Source organism: Artemia sp. Qi Xiang Cuo, chromosome 21 (genome assembly GCF_049724085.1).
Source record: "Artemia sp. Qi Xiang Cuo chromosome 21, ASM4972408v1, whole genome shotgun sequence".
Lineage (NCBI taxonomy): Eukaryota > Metazoa > Arthropoda > Branchiopoda > Anostraca > Artemiidae > Artemia > Artemia sp. Qi Xiang Cuo.
The window spans coordinates 12,180,745-12,195,745 of NC_142814.1; the positions used below are offsets into that span (position 1 = coordinate 12,180,745).

General features: G+C 36.5%; 1 protein-coding gene across 2 annotated transcripts in view; it reads right to left on the reverse strand.

Moving 5' to 3' along the window:
• The window catches only part of Lk6 (MAPK interacting serine/threonine Lk6 kinase), a 77,055-nt gene that overhangs the window by 45,117 nt on the left and 16,937 nt on the right, over positions 1 to 15,001 (reverse strand). For both annotated transcript variants that reach the window (XM_089107146.1, XM_089107147.1), the window contains exon 2: positions 5,492 to 5,623. In XM_089107146.1, the coding sequence (XP_088963272.1) occupies positions 5,492 to 5,623 (132 nt within the window). The remainder of the gene's footprint in view (positions 1 to 5,491; positions 5,624 to 15,001) is intronic.

Consider the following 15,001-nt stretch of genomic DNA (forward strand, 5'->3'; position numbering starts at 1 on the left):
TATCAAGATCTATTGCTTAGAGACAGAAGTGGCTTTAACCATTCTCTGACGGGGGGAGGGGGGGGGGGTCTACCGACATGTACAAAAGAGATAGTCTGGTTCTCCCTTTCGGATCTCAATGAGTTTAACCATTGTTCGTTTTTTTTTTCAGCTTACTCTCCCCTCTATCAACGATTGTTCCTATGATTTTCAATTCACTCCCCCTCGTCTTCCATGTAAATGCCTGCGGATGTGGGTGATCTTAAAAAGGAATTTCTTGCGTTGTTAGAATCTCAATTGACAAAAACACATTTTACAAAGGACATTTTTTCACATTGCATGCTGTGATGGATCAATATCAATGGATATTGTCATAACATGTCATCAAAATAGGTCAATACATCAAAAATCAAAGAAACTTGCTATAACATTTTTTTTTTTTTTGAATGTGTAAAACTCCTACATTCTAACTGTGCTGAGTTTCTTAAGTTTACTTGGTGTTGCCAGAAACAAATAAGTGGCAGAGAGTGTGCAACCCCTCATACTCTCTAATAAGTGCTAACCCCTCATACTGTGCAACCCTGTGCAACCTGTGCAACCCCTGTGCAACTGTGCAACCCCTCATACTCTCTAATAAGTGCAAAATTTTAAACATGGATGGGTCACTTCCGCTGGCGCCAATTCACAACAATTTAGGGGGGTGGGGACAAATTTTATTTTTTAGAATAAAAAAAGGGATTTTTCAAAGAAAATACCCCCCAAAAAAGGTATCTTTTAAAATAGAGGAAACGGGAAAATCTGGAGTGCCAAATACCCCCTGGACCTCCAATTGAGGCAACTGGTCAAACCCTACCTTTCAGCCATTCATTCCTACTGCATTGTTCCTATCCTTCTAAAAAGAATAAGAATAAGAAGAAAAAGAGTAAGAAGCAATAATATGAGTAAGAAAAATAAAAGAGTAAGAAAAATAAGAAAAAGAATAAGAAGCAAGCACGTGATAAAGTTTGATCGAAAATGAAAGTAAAAGTCAAAAGAAGAACAGCAAAGTCGTTTAACTGTCAAACCAAAACCGAAACGTTATAGGCAAAACAGGAACACGTGTTGGGAGTTTTGGTAAAATTCAAGACGAAAGGCTTTTTCTAGCTTGGAAAATACTTGCAATAGGATGAGAAAATTTCAGAAACGAAATCAAAGCCTAAATTAAACCCCGGAAAGGCGTTTTCAAGCTCCTAGCTCTCCATCACAGTCGAGAGAATATTCAGTATCGGCAAAGGCTATACTCTCCGTAAAAAAAGTGAAACACATTTAAAGCCACACAAGATTCATACTCCTCCTTCGCGCATGCGCGATTCTGATGTACACATCACGGTATGCCTAATGGAAAAACCTGTTTTTTGCCAGGCAGCAACTGAACTAAGCTTGTGACGTATTTGCTCAGACCCTATACACGTGGCGTGGTATGAACTGTGTATCATTTGGAAACAGAAGACGCTGAAGTATACAGTGCTTTCCACCCACCCTGTTACTAATAACTAAAAAAGTAAATAGAATACACGTTTATACAAGCCCCAACTAGGGAAAAAATGGTGTGTTTCCATAATTTTGTTAGTAGGATTTAATGCCGTATTATATTCTTGTTCGAATCTGACAATCTCCAATTCTTTAAAAACTTATAAATCAGGATTTAGCAAAGTTGCTTGGCTCAAAACACTTGTTAGGTCTCATGGGTCCTATAGATCTATTTTTGAAGGTTTCATGTTTATAGCCCAGAGTTTTTACAAGCGCATCGGAGGTCAGCACCCTTTGGAGGTGCAAGGGGTGGAGTTAAATACTTAAAATTACCTTCCTGAGGCACAAGCTGTGGAAAACTCCCAAATATTTTTTTGATCTAACTCAACTACATTCCAAGATAGCAAAAAGCTACGCATCTACAATTTTACCACAGTTTTGGTTTTAGTCATTAGTCATTAGCACTAGCGCAATTCTATTGAACTTAACTCGAAACAAATAATTAATATTTCGTTGTTAAAACTGGACTTCAACTCCCCCCCTTCAAGAAAGAACGTGTCAGCATATAAAATGCTCAATCAATGTATGTTGGAGCATAGGACGAAATAAAAAAAAAATCTCAATTACAACTTTAAATAGCAATTTTTATCGGACAATAAATGCAAGTCTCAATAATGTAACTTGGTAATTCAGAGACGGACCAATAGCTACGTCGTAAATATCAACAAGGACAGACAATGTTTATTTTTTTTGTATAGTAAAACCGGTTTAAGGAATTGAATTCAACAGGCATCCGCGAGGGGATCATGAATCCAGTATACTGAAAAACGCACTACTGTCAATATTGAACCATCAATAAATAATAATAACGGATTAGAAAAAGACAGTATACCAACTTTTAACTTGTGTGATGAATTGTAAAACTGTTAATATTCATACGCATTTTGTTTTTTCTGAAAAACAGGAACTATTTTATCATAAATGAATTGGTTCTATCCCACTTTCTAGGGCTAATATGTGAGAAAGGTTGAGATAGCTAGTACATTCAGGGTTACCACCACTGGTGATTTATCACCAGATCTGGTGATTTTCTACAAAAGTGGTTGACATTCCACGTGTGATTAGTTTCCACTGTCTTACTGAGGTGAAATAATCAGTGACTTTCATATTTTATGTCTTGTTTTTTTTTTCGTTATTCTACAAATGGCGTTATTTTGAGCTTTTCTGTATCCTTTTAGCTTGGCAATCGGCTTCCCTGTAGTTACAAATTTGGATTTATAATTACATACGTGTATTTTATCATGTGGGCCATGTGTGCTATAAACGGAAAGAGGCTCAGAAATGAAAAAAAAAATATCAGGTAAAGAAAGCATAGTCCCACATGAACATAGATTCAGCAGCCTAGTATAGGTTTTTTTCCAAGGGACTTAACCGTCTCAGGGAAAGGGAAGAAAAGATACTAGGCTTTGAGCGCAACATATATTTTGTTTTTTTAGTGTCTTGAACACGCTAAACAGAGAAATTGTCGTAATTTTTGTTTGGTTCTTTAGGCTTTTGTCAAACCTACTTGTCTATGACACATACAGAAAAGTGCATAACCCTTACCAGGACTCAGATTAGGCTCAGCCTAAGTAGGTTTCTGATGGGAGTTTGCTCAAAAATTAATCTTTAGCATTAAGGTAAATGGACTCTTGAGGGAGAACTTTAAAAACAAGATTTTTATCTGATTTTCTTATGTGCAGAATGTTGACATCGGACAAGCCTCACTAAAAAAGTTTCATAGCTGATGCTATATTAAATTTAAGTCTGGTATTCCTGCTTTGGCCTATTATATTCGTACTATAGACTAGATTCAAATCATCCACACTCCCTGTGCTTGCTGGACTTCGGGATGAAGCAACTTCAGTAGAGGTGAACTGTTTTATTATTCCTACAGTTGGAAAGCAATCTTGAGACAAAGAGAGGATATATTATTTATTACATTCTTTCAAGCCCTTTTTCATTGTTGTTTCTGGCCAGTTATATTGTATTACCATTTTGTGCTTTGCATTCACTGTAGAATTCGATTTGAGGACGAAAAAGGATTATTGTGGTTATTATTTTGAATAGAAACCTGGAAAAAGAAAAAGAAAAGATTTTGCAAAGTAAAGACAAAGAAAAGTAAAATAGAAGTTAAATAAGTAAAAAGGTTGTTTATGTCCAGAAACAAGATTTTAGGGTCACAATTTTAGTTTTGGCTGGAATTCCAGTTTTTATTTGTATAAATTCTCTTCCTTTTTGATCAGTAGCCTATAAAAAACATAATGTCTTAGCTCAGGGTACCCAACGCGTCTTTTTAGTGTGAGGCCTATCATTATTGACCACCAATTTTTTGTGATTTTGGTGAAATACTGATAATTTTTGGTGATTTTCTTGGTGAAAAACTGGTGATTTTTGGTGAGTAAACTGGTGATTTTTATTTCATTTTGGTGGCAACCATGAGTACACTCTTTGCGGATGAAGGATGACAGATTACCAAAGATCTTTTTTTTCGGTCATAAACGAAGAGTAGGTTAAGGAGTTAAGCTTTGGGTATAAGCCAAGAATTAGGACTGTTAAGAAGGAAATATGTTAGGAAAACGATTCGTATTTCATGATAAGCAGAATAATTGTAGTTTACACATTCTGACTGCCATTCTACTAAACTTTACCTCCACTTTAATATATAGCCCAAATTGTATTTTTCCCATAACTTTTACGGTTCTTGATTTCCTCAGTTGATTCAACTTACTAGTAGACGGGCGAACAACGACTTACGCATGGCAAAATGCACTGAAAACAACTTAGGCTATATATTTGGACATTAGGGGAAGTTGGGGTACAGTATAGTAAAGTTTCAGTTAAAATGTGTACAACTATAATTTTTCTGGATATTATGAAGTAAGATTCTCAACAGCCTCAATTCTAGGCTTGTATCAGGCTTTGAACAGATTAAGTTGGAGTAGGAGCATGCGCAAGGAGCTGCGTTGGCTTTAGGCGGCTAGGTGCTGCAGTGATTTGTTAGTGTAGTAGTCAAACCAAACAAATAGAATTCTCATGATCTCAAGACAGAGAAAATAACATGCTGAGAACAGAATATTCACACTTTTGGGACACATTTCACATTACTTCACTTCACAAGAATTCACTTCACAGAACTTAAGTACTGTGAAAAGCTGTATGATTGGTTAGCTTAACATAATCTACCAATCAGATACAAGTTCAAATCTTCAGGCCAATAACCGATGCATCGGCCCTACTAATTTCTTATAAAAACAATTACTGAAGCAGTCCGAAAATTCCTATAAGATTATTTTGCATATTCTCTCAAAAGATTAGTTTTACCATAAAAGGGAAGTTTTTAAAAATGCAACTAACTTGTCATTATATTATTAGTTTGTTTGTGAATACAACAATGGCATTATCGAATGTACCATCCCATAAGTGCACACGACATTTTTATTGTCTTTTTTTTTTGGGGGGGGGGGGGTCGTATAGTTTCTCCACAAGAGTTCATTTTGAGCCCGCATATTTGGAAATTTTCGAGTTAGGAAAAAGAATCCCAATTGTGCTCATTTTTGTCAACACTAAAAAATAATCATGTGTTTCGTCCCATAAGTATACGCAATTTTTTGTTTGGAGTGGGGGGGGGGGTCAGAAAAGGGTTTTGGAGTTGGCCGATGAATCATGTTTTAAGCTCACGCTATCTGGAAATATTGAAAAAAAAACACTCTTAATTGTGATTATTTTTTCAGTGTCTAAAGATACTAAAACTAAAATTTTGATTTTAGTTGGTTCGTATTTCCAGTGATTTTTCGGATTTTTTTTCAAGACCAGTGGCATTAACATATTAATTCCACAAGTTATTAATAAAAAGCTCTTCCCAGATTTACCCGAAAGCAGAAGCACACCTTTATTATTTATGCATGCAACACGGCTGACAGGAGTCGATACCTCCAGTAACAACATTTAAGATCCCTCTTACCATGGAATGTGGAAGAATACACACTGGAGTCGGTTCTCTTCTTCCTCCTTCGTCTTTTTTGTGCCTCCTCCTTTTGACGAAGTAATTGGGCCTGTCGCTCAACTGGTGGTAGCTCAACTAACTCCGCTTCTCCTTCAAAATAAAACTATTTATTTTTTTTAATTCTATATAGAACGCAGGGTCGTATCCAGAATTTTTTCCTTGGGGGAGGGGGTACAAAAAAAACTTTAAAAAACATATCAAAATTTGTTTATATTCATTTTTCTTTTTGCGAGTCGGACAAACATTTCGGGTGGGATGTCCCCATTTTGACTTTAGAGGATCCCCCCAGCCCCCCTGGATACGGCCTTGATAGAACACATAAAATATATCCCCTTCTGAAATTAGTGTAGCCTCAGAAGGGGAATAATGGAGCCCCAGTTTTTAAACCCCATCTGAGGTTATTGTAATTTCTTTTTATCTGATGAATGTGTTTGATATCCCTCCCCTATACCATGCCATGACATTTGGAAGGAATATGGCCAAATTATATCCCCCGGAAAAATCCTGCGCGACCGGCTGACCCTAGGGGCAGCCATACTAGGAGCTAAATTAGGTTAGGGTAGAAATGAGTTGAAAGGTATTTCCATGCCTTCCTTTCGAAATATCGACGCTTTCATGTATTTTTTTATAATAACATTTTAGAATTCCCATAATTTCTTATTATTTACTTACAAATTCGTTTAGTTTTTCTTCACTTTTCCTTTGAGCATTAACAAAATATTAGATGCAGAGGGTTAAGGATTAAGAATAAATGCGTGAAAATTTTCACGTGCAACTAAATAATGCTTATCAATCCGGTAGCCTACATAGAGCATATTAGGTAGCCTTTAAGCCAAAGGTACTGAAATAGTATTAGTCCCAATCAGGTTGGACACTCCAACTTCGTACGAAACAAATGTGCACCCACAACAAAATAAACACCACGTATGAGCCTGCAATTTCGCATCAAGAAGCTAGAGGTGCAAGCAAAAGGCTGGATGTTATCCCGAAAATGAAGAGGTATTCAGACCCATTCACAATCATAAGTTTTGTAATTACATAGGCACATTTCCAAGAACGTTACGATGACCATTTTCTAAAAAATTCTGAAGAGTCCTTGAAAAGCAAGGGGGAGTCATGGCCTCTTCCCCCTTCCCACCATACATAGGAAGTTTTAGCCGGGGTCTAAAATTTTCAAGCGAATTTGAATAGAGAAAAGAAATGGGGCAGAATAAAATTAAACCTATAATATCACTTTCTCAGTGATATTTAGCCTACTTATATTTTTACAGCGCTAGAATTGTTCGCTTTAAACCATTTGAAAAGGTTTTTTAAGTTTTTTTAAACATTATCATAATTCTACGCGAGCGTAACAGTTTTTCCTGCAAAAGGACTTTCGTTCGAGGATTAAGAAAATATTAGTACGTAAAAAATTAAGGAACAAGATAAAATACAATTTAATGTGCAGTTACATAAGACCAATTAATTTAGTGCATAGAATTGTATTAAATAATATTTGAACAAGACGTACTGAAGTACTCTAGTCCCAATTATGGCTGGTGAACCCAGGTTCCTACGAAGACCCACCAAGTGAATCCAAGGTACTTGTGCATTATATCGACCACGCTGTTGTTCTTGATCTGTTGTAAAACCGGTTTTTCTGTGTGTGCTTGGAGATAATTAGCTTATGAAATATATCAAAATATGATGAAAATATAATACTTTGGAAACAAAAATTATGCAAACTACAATAGAGAATTACCCAACCTAACAAACTCTGTATATTAAACATTTAATTAAAATATAACTACATACTCGTTTATCCCTCAGATTAAAGCTAATACCTCTGAGTACATACAGAGAAAACGGTTTTACAACAGATCAAGAACAACAATGTGGTCGCTATAATACACATGCACCCTTGAATATATATTTCTGATACTACTACTACTACTATTATCAGCAACTCACTGTAACACCAAGCCGCCTGAGGCTAATACAGCTACGCAGACCCCAACATATTCCCTTTTTAATCCCTATCATAAGCTTCCGGTTCGCTTTAGATCTTTTCTTAAGAACTATTCCTATTCCTCATGGAATAAATTGATTGCTTAGTAGTCCCCTGTTTAGTTTTTGATTTTTTTTTTCTCTCTTCTTTTTATGTGGATCATTGTATTTTATGATTTTTTTTTCTTGTTTTTTTTTTGTTTATTTATTTTTTTTTATCGTGTTGAGTCTCTTAAAGGTGTGAATGTATGATGCTGAAAATGTTTTTGTTTTTTATGTATTTGCTTCATTTTGTTTCTCCTCTGTTTTTTTCCTGGCCATAGAGCCTTACGGGGGAGTTTATACTGAAGTGTATTTTGTTAACTTTATTGATTGATTGATTGCAACATTTAAACTTAAAACAAACAGAAATTATTCCGTATATAAAAGGGGCTGTCCCCTCTTGTGGCTACTTTACGCTAAAGTTTGACTCTTTCTCACAACTCTATTTTTTTAAACAATAAAAAACTTTAGCGTAAAGAGCGAGGCGTTGAGGAGAGGACAGCCCCTTTCATATACGGAATAATTTCTGTTCGTTTTAAGTTTTAATGTTGCTCCTTACTTTCGGTTAAAAAACTTGTTTTTTCTTATTTAATACAGTATATAGCGGTGGGCCCGTATAATGCACAAGTACGTCATGATTACTCTTCTAAACTATCTTACAATAAACTATTCTAAATTTCAATTGAGATTTTTGTTTCTTCCAGCAATTTAATTTTATAGTTAACCTCAGGTTCACACAGCTGGGTTTCCGTGCAAAAACAGCTGCTATTGCGGTTTTTCCACTTTTTGCTGAAAGCTAAGGAATATTTCAACTGAGCAGTTGGGAAACATTTCCGTAAGCGTAAACAAACCCCTTTTCTACCCAATTTCATGTATCTAGTTTTACCATTTGCGCCTTAACCCTTAGCTCCCATGATGAGACTTGCAGAAAAGCGCAATTCGAGCAACATACAAGGGCTCACTGGCTTTTAGAAACCACATACATCAACTAGCCCGTAACAGTCGTGGCGGAACTGGGCGCGACTCTTCGAAAATATATTCATTTGGCGGAAAAAAATGCCTAAAAATACTTAGAAAATCAAAGGCATGATGAGGAAAAATGAGAACTACCTTTACCATATCTTACAGAATATGAGTTGTAATCCCCTTTTTGCTGATGAACTCTTATTACTGGGAAGTAAAAGAATGGTAATTTACAGATTATAGCATGTAAACAATTTTAACCATTATTTATTTAATTCCTGACCACGTTTACTCGCATGCGCTGGAAGAATCCCAACGCATGTGGATTTGCTTTTCCGTAAAAGGACAGGTAAAAAGCGTCCGCGATCTGCCCAATCGTTGCGGTTTTCCACAAAACGCACTATTTAGAAACTAGGGGAAGCAGATAAAAAGGATGGTTTAATGTGCAGTTCTGCTTTTTGCTACACCTATGTGCAAGCAATTTTTAGTCAGAAAAAAACTGCAGCCACGTCAATCCAGGATAAAAGGTCTAATTTGCTCATTGTCACTGTGGGTAAATCTAATGTTATTTCGATTAATTCTCTTCCTGAAAGATAAACAGAATCTGGTTTGTCTTCCAACGCTTTTTCCAAACATTATCATTACTACTGTAGCATCCCCCCCATATGCTTATATAGCCCTACGCATTTTGGGTCGTTAAAGGGCAAGAAAGGGACACGTTTTATAATTTTATGACATAGAACGGAACATTTCCCAACTGGATATATATTTTGGTAAAAAAAAATAATATCACTTTCACCAAAGCAGTGCTTTTTCTCAGAACCTTTTTTTAGCATCCATATTTTGCCAGAGATGTAATAAGTAAAGGATTTTCTCCAAAGTTAGGGATTTATGTGTTTATACGATTTGTGCTTTCACACTGAGTCATGTTGTATGAAATATTTCCTTTTTCTTTATATTTGATGCTAACTTGGCCGCCTATAGAGGTTTGCAAAGCGGCTTTGGGTCAATAATACAGCTGGAAAAAAAAATCTCGTTTTTGAGATTTCAAGATGGACACATTTTAGCTAAAATTACATATTTTTAGATGCTCAGAGGACACATTCATGGACCAAAAACTTGGCAACCCTGAAATATAATCTTAACCATTGAAAAGATTACGCCTGTGACAGCAGTAGACTTGACTAGGTATTATTCAAAAATGATTTGAAAAAGGGATAACAAAGGACAAAACATGATAGCCTGATTCAGAAAAATGTTGCGTATTGTAAAGCAAGAATTTCATTGCTTTAGGGTTTTCTTTTACTTTTGTACATATCCTAGGGCTTTATCTAGGACCATCGGGGGCGGAGGGAGCGGACCGTTCAAAGAAGGGGGCGACCAGGGTAAGCTGCCCTGGGCACCATGGCTGGGAGGAAGCCGTGGCTTCCGTATATTTTTAATTTATGTTTGAATCAGGACGGGGTACCGTCATTAGTTGCCCCAGTTGCTAAATTAAAAATTAAAGTTGCCCATTAGTTGCTAAAAACAGTCCCGGAGGAGATGCAGTGTCAGAAAAGCAAAAATTTAATGGTATAGGCTAGCCTACCTGTATTTTATTTCTATGTTTCCTTTAGACATAGTCAGCCCCCAGGCCAGAAATTTTCAATAGGTCCACTAAGCCCGGGTCTATGGGCAAACATTGCCAGGGGACGCAATAAATTATCACTTAAGTGATTTTTTTTCTTAACAGAAACTAGACTGCTGTGATGTATCGTCAAAGTGCCAGATGTACTCCGCTGCCATGCAGTCTATTCACCAAAAAGAGATTTTAAAACAACAAAGGAATTCCGTGGCCACTTATATACTGTCAGGTGTCTCCCAAGAACAAGGTCGTTCTTTTGTTCATCTTTGTGCTAAGATCTCACATCTTATAGCGTTCTTTTGCAAACGTCTTTCATCATTCTGCTCTGATCAGCAGTCTAAGAACAATGATGAGTATATCATCAAAGTTCTCTTATCATTGTTCTATATGGCAGAAAGATGGCGTTCTTCACACTTTTTGCTAAGATCTGTGAGCTGTAAGATCTTAGAACTAGACCCCGAAGCCGCGCCGAAAAGTGGCGGCGCGCCCCCGAAACACAAACGGCGGCGTGCCGCCGCACGTGCCTCCGCTCGCTGCCGCCGTCGCGGCGTCTACCGGCGGCGGCGGCACAAATCCGCCACCGTTTTTTTTCTCGTCTTTTGTCTCTTTTTCTTACCGATATCGACCGTCGGGCTTCAACCTTCATCCCGGCTAATCTGTTTCTTAAAGATAAAAACTGTCATCTTGGGCTCGTCATCTGTGATTCCACTTCTACTGATTTTGGCAGTAGAATATTTATTTTTGAGCTTTTCTACTTTCAAATATTAAATCTACTTACCCTCTACTTATTTTTGAAGGCATCTACTCAAGGTTGCTACGAGAGTACCAAAGTACTATTTTAATACTATTTTTTTTTATAAAAGATGTACTTTCTGAGAAAACAGTACTTTTTAAATACTTTTCAAAAAGTACTCTTTCCCCGTAAAAAATAAACGATTTCCGGTAATTTTGTTGATAAGCATTCGTGCAACAGGAAGTAATGCATAACATACTAAGCTAGTAATAGCATCTTTATTTATCGATTTTTCTATTGTCTTGTGATGCTGAAGACGCTTTTAGATGCTGAAGACGTTAATACATTACAGGACAGGTTAGAGACAAACAGGCCATACGGCAGACAACATCTGTATAGTATATATTCAGTTTTATTCATAAGAAGAAAAATAGATCAGATAGATAAAACATAGGTAAATATTATTAGGCTAATAAGATATTATAACATAGGTAATTCATTATTAAAATAATAGGCCGGGGGGGGGGGTACTCACAAGAAACTGTCGTACAATCATATATATTAAAACCAGTAAAAATATAGGAAAGAGCTTTTTGCTTTGTTGGTGAATGTTTTGAAAAATATTTTGAACATTATTTAACCAGATAAGTCTGATAAAATTATTACTGCTCAATATTCTGGAAGTGTTCCTGGTACTTATCTAATATACCACAATCAGTCGAGAATTTTTGACGCAAAAAACTAGTCAAGCAGCTTCTATAACCAGAGAATTGCTATTGTGCGCTAAGCAAACAGGGGTTTCTCACGCCATGAACAATATTCCTTTGGGGTAGAAGGGCAAACAAAGGTACCTAGGTTAGGTTAGGTTACGTATTTAATATATTCTATGCTTTACCCCCACCCCCACCCTAATGCGCAAATATATAGCCCAAAAGTCTTTCTAAACTCTGGAATTTTCATCATATTGTTTAATTTAATTAGCAATAATCAAACTTCACTTCTCGAGTGGTTGTTGTGTAACAGAGAAGTACCGTGTTTTTCTCTACATGTGCCTTTTATCTGATTTTTTTAAAATCGATTCTTGTTTAACCGTTTACCCTCATCCTTCCCTTACTTAATCCGTGAATATTAGGTATCAGTAGCGTAAATTTGAGTACCGACTACCCCCCTCCCCCTTTGATACTTTGCCTCTATAGACTTTGAAAAAAACTGCTCTGAGGATTCGTTTTATTTAAAAACGCGGTACTATAGATTATACGAGAAACACTCAAGAAGTGAAGTTTTGTGGTACTGGTGCATTATACGTCATCCACCGCTATAGACTTTGCAATGATATAACACACGAAAACCAGACAACCGGGTATTTGCTATATAATTTGATCGCAACGTGTGATTTCTCATTGAGTTTCCAAGATTTAAACTGTTGTTTCCGGGGGTTTAGGGGGGGGAAGGTGTCCAGGTTGGGTTATATATTTAACTTAATCTATGCTTTACCCCATCCCCCCCTAATATGAAAATATATAGCCCAAATTTATTTCTAAACAATTTTATATTCATCCTATTTTATTTCATTTGCATTGACCAAACTTGACTTATTTCTTGGGTACCGTATAATGCACCAGTACCAGTTTGACTAATACTAATGAAGTAAAACAAAATACGATGAAAATACCATACTTTATTAGCAAAAATGGGAAACCCTCTACAACTTAGAATTATGTGCCCAGAACACAGGTCAGAAATGTTGGTTAGGTTAGGTTTTACAATTCCAAAGATATTGCTTCTCGTACGAGTACAAAGTAATGGTGTCTCCATTGACGCACTGTTTTGTTTTGGGCAACAACCTCTTATCCTGTAAAAATATAATTGCTTGTTCTTCCGTCCTTGGCAAATCCCAAATCTTAATTTGAACATCCATGGTGACACACTTTATTCTAACACCATCACGGCCGTACCCAAAGGGGGGGGGGTTAAGGGGGTTTGACCCCCGCCCCGAAATTTTTTGTTTGACTCGTTACACGTGCATACAGTGTTTTTTTTTGCTGCTGTTACTAATTGTTTTTACTTCTTTTTTGTATGTATTTGCTGAATAGAATGTTTTTGAAATTCAAATTTCAAAATTTATAAACAGATTAGACTGATTCATTAAAAATAATTAAATGACTAAATACGGGATTTTATAGGAAAGATGTGATGCTAAACATAAGCGCAATATAGGTTTCCCTGGATCTAGCGGGTAAAAAGGATAATTCTACTTGGTCTTATTGTCGGTGAACATAAAAACTTGCTGCACGGCCCGACAAATTCCTGTTTTGTCATATTGTTATTGTATGTTTTGAGCCAACCATTTAAAAATGCTTTTTATAATCAAGTTGAGGCTGAACGCGCTAGGTGATGTAGAGTTGGTATTATTATTTTTAATTATACAAATCGCCGCCGGTCAGAAATCGGCGGCACGGCGCCAAAAAAATTTCGCCGGGCGGGGGGGCGGCCCGCCGCCGATACTAAATCACACATTCGCCGCCGTCATGTCGGCGCGGCGCGGCTTCGGGGACTACTTAGAACAAAGATGAGTTAAAAGAACGGAAATCTTTGCAGAAAGATGTGAAACCTTAGATTTCAGATCTTAGTACGAAAGAACGGGCCTAATGGCAGTTGAGAGTTCAGTATCATCTCTCTGTTTCATCGCTTTTGGCTCATTTGCGTTCTGTTCAGTGCTTCCACTATCCCCTAATTCTCGGGGATTTGACCGAAAATCTCGGAAAAACGAAGCAGCGAAAATGCTTGGGCCTAGAAGCGTCAAAGCGGTACTTGTCTGTTAAACGGAATGCACTCAAGAATTAAGCTGTGAAAGATCTAACACAAACCGGTTTCTCTTCCTGGATCGGTTATGATTTGCTGATTTTTAGTGAGGAAACTACGATATATTTTTATTAAATATTTAATACATAGGTGGTTACAGGTTAGGTTAAGTAATTTGGTACTTTCCCATTATGTGGGCCTCTACGAGGAAACCAGTCACGAAAAACTCGAGGCATCCTCTACAAAAGCAAAGATTTGACGCTATCTGATGTTGTATAAACAAATATTCAGGGATTTCTCACTCTGGGAACTATATTTTAACTGTTGATTTCTGGGGTTCAGGATGGAAAAAGGGGTAAAGTTCTACCAAATCATATTATTGAGTTAGGACAAAAGTGAATACACCATTCGATGCCTTTTTTATGCTGATTACGAATATAATAATCACTTCTATGAGAAATGAATTTCAGCCCCCCCCCCCTATATATGCCCATTCAGGGTTAGGTTAGGGTGGGTTAGGTATATATATATAGGGGGGGGGAGGCTGAAATTCATTTCCGATAGAAATGATTATTATATTCATAATCAGCATAAAAAAAGGCATCAAATGGTGTATTCACTTTTGTCCTAACTCAATAATATGATTTTGTAAAACTTTACCAAAAAAGGTACCTAGGTTAGGCTATGTATTTAATATATGCTTTGCTTTACCCACCACCCCTAATGTGCAAATATATAGCCCAAATTTGTTTCTAAACTATTATATATTCATCCTATTTTATTTTATTAGCATTAACCAAACTTGACTTTTTAGAAAGGCCAGCATATTGTGAAAGTACCAGTAATTATTATAATGCGTGTCGCGCAGCCTACTTTCCATAATTCTTTGTCGTAGTTTCCATAATTTTGTTTCTCAAGCATTATATTATCGTCATGTTTTGGTATGTTTCATTAGGATTAACCTAACTTCACTTATTGAGTGCTGTCCATTTAGGCTAACAGAAGTTCCGTCAAAGCTTTAAATCCAGCCCTATCAACCCATGAGAGTTTACTGGGCTAAATCCTAATCTAGCCTTGAAATATTAAAGAACTTGAAATGTACGTCTTAAATTAAAAAATGAATCCTAATAATATAACTTAAAATCCTACTCAAGTCATCGCTATTTTTCAAACCAATATTGGGGGACTTTTTTTGATAGCCTACTCCAGTATTAAACGTAGGCCACTCTTTTATATACTGCTAGTTTGATTAATGCTAATGAAATAAAATAGGATGTGTATATAAGTTTAGAAACAAATTTGGGCTATATATTTGCAT